Source organism: Pseudochaenichthys georgianus, chromosome 23 (assembly GCF_902827115.2).
Source record: "Pseudochaenichthys georgianus chromosome 23, fPseGeo1.2, whole genome shotgun sequence".
In the NCBI taxonomy this organism is placed as follows: Eukaryota; Metazoa; Chordata; class Actinopteri; order Perciformes; family Channichthyidae; genus Pseudochaenichthys; species Pseudochaenichthys georgianus.
In genome coordinates, this window is record NC_047525.1 from 3970008 (window position 1) to 3978895 (window position 8888).

The 8888-nt window shown below is 42.0% G+C and overlaps 1 protein-coding gene across 4 annotated transcripts in view; it reads left to right on the forward strand.

Annotated features, from left to right (window-relative positions):
• The window catches only part of LOC117439215 (protein shisa-6-like), a 66900-nt gene extending 64014 nt beyond the window's left edge, over window positions 1-2886 (forward strand). For all 4 annotated transcript variants that reach the window (XM_034075019.1, XM_034075020.1, XM_034075021.1 and 1 more), the window contains one exon: window positions 864-2886. In XM_034075019.1, coding sequence (XP_033930910.1) covers window positions 864-1703 — 840 coding nt within the window. In that variant the 3' untranslated portion in view covers window positions 1704-2886. The remainder of the gene's footprint in view (window positions 1-863) is intronic.
• Window positions 2887-8888: the final 6002 nt, after the last annotated feature.

Genomic DNA, 8888 nt, shown 5'->3' on the forward strand with positions numbered 1-8888 from the left:
AGAGGCTTCTCAATTCTTAAATGTCCCCTCCTCGACTCCTATCCTCGAGACTTAGTCCCGCCCACAGGAGATGCAAGCGGAGGAGCCGAGGAGGGGAACCGAGGAGAGAGGAGGGGAAGCAGCAGGCGGTTAGAGAAAGGAGAACTCCTCTCCTCTGAGCGGTCATCTTAAAGAGACGTCCATTAATGATGACAGGAGGCTCAGCAGCCCTCTGTCTGATGGACAGATGTGTTCATGACCACTTATATTTACTTTGATTCATTCACAGTGCGGTATGATGAGACAATATCAGGCTACAGATGCGGACACACACACACACACGCACATATATTTATATAAATATATACAATTTAAAGTATGAGAGCACTACTCTGCTTTCTGCACGGACCTCACAGCTGTTCTCACTGTAAACATTGCATCGCGATGAAAGCAGTTAATACAATAATATCCAGGGGTTGCATGCAGAGCTGTGATTGGCTGAGATAAGTCCGGCCGTGCGTCACGCCTCCACCGTTCCCGGAAATGCATCCGCAGAGGAGCCGTGGAGGAACCATCAGTGTATCCTCGGTTATAGCTCCTCCAGAGAGCCTCCTCGACGCTCGATCCTCGGTCCTCGAAGTGCATTTAGAGAAATGAGACGTCCTTCAAAATGGCGCGCTGAAATCCATTTCCGGGTCACTACCGGAGGACCGAGGAGTCGAGGAGGGTACATTTAAGAATTGAGAAGCCTCTAATGAGTCTTCGGTTTTTAAATAGTTTGTAGCTGAAGCCGATCTGTCTCTTCTTCCTGTAGTGGTAGCTGGCAGAGCCTTTTCCCCCTTAGCTTATGAATAAACCAACGTCATTCATCCTTTGTTTCACAGCACAGGGACCAGCAGCTCCAGAGCCAGCCCCTGCAGTCCTCCCAGGCCCCTCCCCAGTCGCAGTCTTCACAGCCACAGTCTCAGCAAAGGCAGAGGCCCCGTCGTGTCCAGAGGGCCATGTCCCAGGACCGCGTGCTGTCCCCTCAGAGAGCCCAAGAGCAGGAATACAACATATCTTCGAATGGTATGTCCCCATATGGAGGCCGCATCCTCTCAGACGAACATCTCCTGTCCGCGGAACGTCTTCGATCCCAGGAGCGTCTCCTCCCGCAGGACCGCCACACCTCCCAAGACCGTCTGTACTCTAATGATCGCACGTACACCAAGGACCGACTCCTGTCACAGGACCACATCTACTCCAAGGACCGCCACTACTCTCAAGAACGCCTCTATTCACAAGATCGCCTATACTCACAAGACCGCCTGTTATCCCAGGATCCTCTGCTCTCACCGGAAAGGCTGATGAGGTCTTTGAAGCGTGGCATGGTAAGCAGTGTTTCTGGCGGGTTTCGTGGAAGCGACAAGTCAATGTCCCGCGCCATCTCACACACAGACGTGTTCGTTCCAACCACACCACTTATGGATCACTACAAGATGACCAAAATGCACTCCCATCCCAGTGCCTCAAACAATGGCAGCGGGGTCGGTGTCGGGGCCGGGGCCGGAGGCACTGGGCATTCCAACACTTTAGCCATGAACCAGACAGCAACCAAGAGACAGGCGTTTGCCTCCAGACGGACTCACACTATGGAGCAGCTCCACTATATCCCACCACACCACCAGCAGCAACCACAGCCACACCACTACCGTACAGGCAGCAAGACTGAGGTGACAGTGTGACCGCAGCCAGCCAGCTGAACAGCTGGAGGCAGCATTGTTTAGTGACAGGTTGTGGGGGGGACAGAGGTACATGGGTACATTGGCCTTCCTTCAGAGTTGGATGCAGGGTAGGATGGTGGTGATTTCACTCTCTTTAACTATGTTTCTGCAATGTCAAAGATTCTAGAACATCCACTAGCTTAACGCAAGAGACCGGAACAATTAGCGACACTGTACACTGCATACACAGGCCCAGTTAGATCTGAAGTCAAAGAGGGTGGTAGTTGGGGGAGGGTGAATTTATCCAGCTAACTTGCCCATTTTTCCACTGTCTTGGTTACCCTATTCATCTTCAGGCTATGGCCTCATTCTGTGTATGGTTTAGCGAGAACACACTCATCGGGTCTGTTCAAGCCTTTATCCTGCCCCTTCGCCCAACAGATCTATTCTGTGACCTTTTCTGGAAAATGTTAAAGGGCTTTGCATGGTTAAACAGATAGACCGACTTCACCGTGACTTCTGTTGTGCAACACAACACCATCACAGACGATGAACTAGGTTGAGCCTGTAATAACTTTATAAATATACAAATAAATGAACATAAAAAGACATTTGTACACCCTGTCCTACTCATAGCTCTAGTGAAACTTAATGAGAGAAACTAAAATAGATGTTGTAAGCACTTCTATTTGGTGCCTCTCAGAGTTCCATTTCTAAAAAGTGGTTTTGTGGGTTACAAAGCACAATCAATAATACAAATGATCTTCTGTTTTAATTTAATTTAAAATAGTGATGGCTAGCTTTTTTTGTTCTTAAAGCAATGGCAGGTTTTTTTTGCTTCCAGTAGACAATTGTAAATAAGCTATTCTATGAGCAGTATTATGGACAAGTCTGTACTGGATAAACTTTGTATTACACTGTCTGTTTTCAATATATTCTTAAAGAACAACTATAAATCATCACTGTTTCGTGAGATCAGAATAGAAAACCCACTTAACCAAGGATACATTACTGCTATACTGTGTGTGTCTTTGCAAAACCGTTATTAAGATGAGAAGTGAATGAATGTGTTGTTAATAACAGATATACCACTGCTCATGTGGATATAGACTGTGTTCCATTGACATCAAAGGAGTTAAACAATATGGAAATGGATTATTACAGAAGGGTCAAATAAACAATCCATATTTTTCTAAACATTCAACATTGTTCCCTGAGAAATGTCTGTGTCTTGTGTTTGCTTTATATAAAACACATCAATGTGAGTTTTAAAATGTGTGTAGGTGGCTTGCAGTATAGGAACCAAAAACGTGTTAGATATAACAAGCGTTCCTGGATAAAGTTAAATTAAACGGAATTACTGCTGGAGGGAGTGACGGAAGTAAACAACCTAATGGTGTGTTTGCAGTCATGTGAGCAACCAGCTGTGTGTTTGTGGCCGTGGCCGCTTCTCAATCGCGAGTAAAACTGCTGCAGAGCAACTATTTCAAGTATCGAGTGGCGCCGAAGGACTGTTTAAATGCATCTTAAATGCCCAGCATTCTGCGCCACTCTATGACGTAGTATACTTGAAATAGTTGCTCTGCAGCATGTGTACTAGCAATTGAGAAATGGCCCGTGTCTCAATTCAGGGGCTGCACCCTTCGGAGTATGCAGCCTACGTGGTCCACGGAGAACCCAGCCCACGCAGACCGGGTAGGCTGGCCTTTCCTGTATTTTACAGGAAAGGAGTGAGCAGAGGGTCGAGTTGTCGATTCTTGTTCTGTTTTCTGTGACTATCTTCCTCACCCTCTCAGACTTTCAGTTGCGCGCGCTACTAAAGAGACGCGCTACCATGGAAACTAAACAATGGTTTAGCTGTATTAAAGTCCGAGTGGAAACAGTCCTGAGTAAATCTGATTTTGTCAGAAATCGGGAGAAATGCGGGAGAAATATGACCCCGGGAGGAAACCCGGAGAGGGCAATGAAATCGGGAGTCTCCCGCGACAATCGTGAGGGTTGGCAAGTATGATTACTGTTCTGTCAAAGCAAATGCACCTATTTAGCAAGATGTAAAACCCTGTGAATCATTTAGCTAAAGATGAGCATGAAGGACTAAACTAGACAGTTTCTTTCCAAAAAGTGGCTATGGGGCAACGTGACCCACATGCTTGGGGGTAAACTGAACCAGTGGTTCAACCTAACCCCCCATGAGGCACTGAAGGTAAGTTAAGTCTCTGTAGTATACAATTCTATTTCAATGTAGTTGTACACAACTGATTTGTTTTTTTATGTTTTAAACATTGAAGAAAAGCATCACGGCAAGAAAGAGAGAGTGAGGGAGGTGGAGAGAGAGCCACTGATGGAGAGGCTGTAGAATCCATCAGAGCAGTGGCAAAATACAGAAACATTGACAGGCTGCATAGAGACATAAACAGGAAGGAGGACAGGAAGTGAAAACAGGAGGAACAGAGGAACAGCAGAGGAAAGAGGGTCTTCACACCGGAGAGAGAAGGAGCTTCAGACCAGATAAAAAAAAATGTAACCATGATAGCGCTTCATTCACAAATACACAAAGACGACTGGGTGTTGTAGACCTTAGTCTGTTTGCAATGTTTGCAGCACTGCAGTTGTGTTTGCTGAAGACTGTAACATGTAATCACTTATTTGTTATGGTTTTCACAGGCTACTATAACGAAAAAACATCAATATTCTAGATCAAATAAAGTATATCTAATCTTATTATCTTAATTGTAATTCAATAATATATAGTCTTTATATATTAAATAATCCAACCTGATCTCACCAGAATGCGTGACTCCACCACGACTCCTTAACACCGCATTGCGTGGTGGACTCACAAACTTTGTTACATTTACATGTCTGCACCACGCACACAACCCCAATGTAAAGTGAATGAGTCTCCTTTGTCGTGGTGCACACACGCATTTCTACAACGTCCTGCAGTGAGCTTTTATTCTATAAAACGTTTTTAAAATCTACTTTATAGCTTGTAGTAACTCACGGGAGGCTTCTTTTATTTTATTTGTATTCATAATAATTTTTATTTTTCGTCAGAATGTATTATGGTGCATTAGTTACGAATTTTTGTTCTCAAAAAACAGTGCATTGTGTGTAATACAACTGGGATTTTTATTAAATTAGTTTTAAGGAAGGTCAGAGCTTCAGCTGTGCCAAATAGATTGTTCCCTTTAGTTAAGGTTTTTTAAAAGAACATTATATTCCGATTTGATTATGTCCCCTTTATTGTATTACGGAGAGCAATGTGAGCGTCCATTCCCATTGGATAACGGAGGATTTTACCCCGGAAGTAAGTATTCTGCTTACTGTCGATTGATTTTACAGTGATATCTGCACTACTCATCAACTCAAAAACACCAGATTATCCTTGATTGGTTTAAGTTGTGTACGATGCTTTTGTAATTTTCCCCTTCGATTCGGAGAAACAAATATTTGTTCAGTTTAGGATGGCCGAAGACACTACACTACCCAGAATCCTCAGCTATCGTTTGGGACTACACCATGTGCTTTGCTTGACAAACCCCGTGATTTGTCCTCAAGCTCTGTGATTGGATGTCGGAGTGGCCGTGCACGAAGTTTACGCTGAGCGACAAACAGCATTTTGATATGGAATGAAACCCATCGACGGCACACTATTCGAAACAGGAATCGAACGTCTCCTACCCCCCCCCCACCCCCTTAGGTCACAGGCTCCTCCAACAGTGCAACACAATAAAACAGATACACAGAAAAAATAGTGCAAGTCAATACAAAAAGAAAAATAGTAAAATAGTAAAAAGTTAAATAGTGCAATAAGAGTCTATACAAGGGATTGGAATATGATATATTAGACAAATCATTTCTAAGTAGCAGCCAGATTAATGCTATGGATGTTATTTCAAAGTTCAGGTGTTTAATAGTCTTATGGCCTGTGGGATGAAACTGTCCCTGAGTCTGGTGGTTTTAGTCCGGATGTAAGATAAAATAAGATAAGATAAGATGGTACTTTTTTTTTTACTTTGATCCCAATTTGGGACATTGTTTTTGTTGCAGCAGCATAAAATACAAGGCATTTTACAATAAAACAAAACTACAAATAAACAAGAATAGAAAAAAAAGAAAATAGAAAATATACGTGTTGAAATAGAAAATATACATGTAGATATTATATATGCAAATATACATATTCAAAAATATATGACAATGGAATATGGAATATCAAATATTGAACATATTATATATGTGTAAAATGTACAGCAAGGTTGTATTACAAGAGAAACTATGGAGCAGAGAGTTCTCTTCCAGCCAGAGGTGATTTATTGTTATAGTTATTGCAGTGGGCAGGAATGTGTTCCTATATCGGTCCTTGTGACAGCGGAGCTGCAGCAGTCTGTTGGAGAAGGAGCTCCGTTGACTGTCCAGCTGCAGGTGGAGAGGATGGGTGGGGTTATCCATGATGGACAACAGCCTGTTCAGTGTCCTCCTCTCCACCACAGCTTCAAAGGGGTCCAGCTTGATGCCGATGACAGACCCAGCTTTCCTGATCAGTTTATTGATCCTGCTGGTGTCACCGGCTCTGATGCCCCCCCCCCCCCCCCCCCAGCAGACCGCAGCAAAGAAGAGTGCACTGGCCACAACAGACTAGAAGATCTCCAGCATCTTGCTACACACGTGGAAGGATCTCAGCTTCCTCAGAACATAGAGTCTGCTCATCCCCTTCTTGTACACAGTGTCAGTGTTGATCCTCCAGTTCAGCCCATAAGTGCACTCCCAGGTACTGTAGTCCTCCACAGCAGCCACATCCTCTCCTAGAATGCAGCTGTTGTGCCAGACGGCAGCAGACAGAACAGTTTGTGGCTGGGGTGATGGGGGTCTTTTATAATCCTGAGGGCTTTCTTTAAGGTTAATCTGGTATTTTTACGCCACTACATTTATTTTAGTTACTTTACAGATTCTGATTAATGATGTGAAATATAAACAACCCTTAAATCAGACTTTAGTTACACCTGAGTAAAATACAGGGAAGGTGATTGTCAAGTGCCAACAATCAGGAGAGATATTTGATTGGAGGACTGGCTTATCTAAAGCTAGTTGAGTAGCACTTGAAATGTTTTTTCTCTATGAAACCTGATGTACTTTATGATTCTGTTTTCTTCAAGCTTGTATTTTGTTGGTTGAACGCACTTATTGTAAGTCGCTTTGGATAAAAGCGTCAGCTAAATGCAATATAATGTAATGTAATGATTGTTGGTGCTTGAGAAGACTAAATATTTATCTGCAGATCCCTATAAAGTATATACATTACTCGTTATTCTCTACAAATAGTTCATTAAAAACTGTATATAATTGCTATTTTGGACATCCCTTTTCAAAATTTCAATAGTTCTCTAAACGTGTAATAATGTGCTTTAACCAGTAGGACGTATGGGTTAAAAACATAGGTTAAAAAGCTGTCAAGTTTACAGTGTTAACAAAATAAAATATACTGCTGTTTCTGGTTTAGTTTACGACGGATATATTTAGTTATTGTTTTGATATTTGTAACACAAAAGCGATGGAAAAACCCCACAGCAACACAGAAAATATGGTCTTAACATGACCCAGCGGTCTAGTAGTTAATAAAAAACAATAATATCAAAACAAATTATTACTACTAACTTTATTGTGAAATTAAAACAGAACGGTAAAAGAATAGTTTCCGGTCTATTTTGAGGCCAGATCTCTGTAGATAAATAAAGAACTACGACAGATGTGTAATATTTACAATGCATTCATGTGATGACTTTCAAAGAGTAAAGCAAGCACTGCTGAATAAAGTATGATTTATCTTTTACGAAACGTTTTTTGTATATGGAATGCAGTTGGAGGTCAACCAATCACAGAGCTTGAGGCAACGGGAACAATAGCTGAGGATTCTGGGTAGTGTAGTGTCTTCGGCCATCCTAAACTGAACAAATATTTGTTTCTCCGAATCGAAGGGGAAAATTACAAAAGCATTGTACACAACTTAAACCAATCAATGTTGTGTAATCAACCAGGATAATCTGGTGTTTTTGAGTTGAGTAATGCAGATATCACTGTAAAATCAATCGACAGTAAGGAGAATACTTCCGGGGTAAAATCCTCCGTTATCCAATGGGAATGGATGCTCACATTGCTCTCCGTAATACAATAAAGGGGACAGGATCAAATCGGAATATAATGTTCTTTTAAAAAACGTGAACTAAAAGGGAACAATCTATTTGGCACAGCTGAAGCTCTGGCCTTCCTTAAAAACTAACTAATTTAATAAAAATTACAGTTGCATTACACACAATGCACTGTTTTTTGAGAACAAAAATTCGTAACTAATGCACCATAATACATTCTGACGAAAAATAAAAATTATTATGAATACAAATAAAATAAAAGAAGCCTCCCGTGAGTTACTACAAGCTATAAAGTAGATTTTAAAAACGTTTTATAGAATAAAAGCTCACTGCAGGACGTTGTAGAAATGCGTGTGTGCACCACGACAAAGGAGCCTCATTCACTTTACATTGGGGTTGTTTTTGTGGTGCAGACACGTAAATGTATGCATCAATAATTACAACGGAGTATTTCTATGGATGGGAGAGTTTTGTCACATTCCAATGGGCCATTACTTTTGAAACAAAGAGTCACAGCCCTGCATGGACAAAAAAAAGGTTCAGTCTATGTGTCGAGGGGGAACTAGAGACACCCCTCTGCCTTTACAGCCATGGTCCGGTCTGACAGCGCTTAGCTCTCTGCTGCAGAGAGGAAGAGAACATCACTGCTCTAAACAAAGTCAAAATTCGTACATCCAAACGGAATAAATATAATTAATTATTATTAATACGTTAAGTCTTGTTCATTGTTTTTCACTTTTATTAAATGTTTGATATTTCTGGCACAGTCCCTTTCATACCGGCAATGCGCGGTAGAAACAACAGGAACCGCGACAGCATAAATATGCGAACACAAACCTACAGTTAAACGTTACTGCTGGAGAAGAGAGATCACAGGGGGGTTGGGAGATCACAGGAGGGGTGGGAGAGCTGTGGCTGATTGGCCATTAGGTGTGTAAACAAAGAGAGTCACACACAGCCCCCGCTGATCAGCTAATCTCCTGAGAGCTGCAGAGTTTTCATTCAGACTAAAAACAACGGTCTGATTTTAACATTGCACAACAATGAACTCAATGTG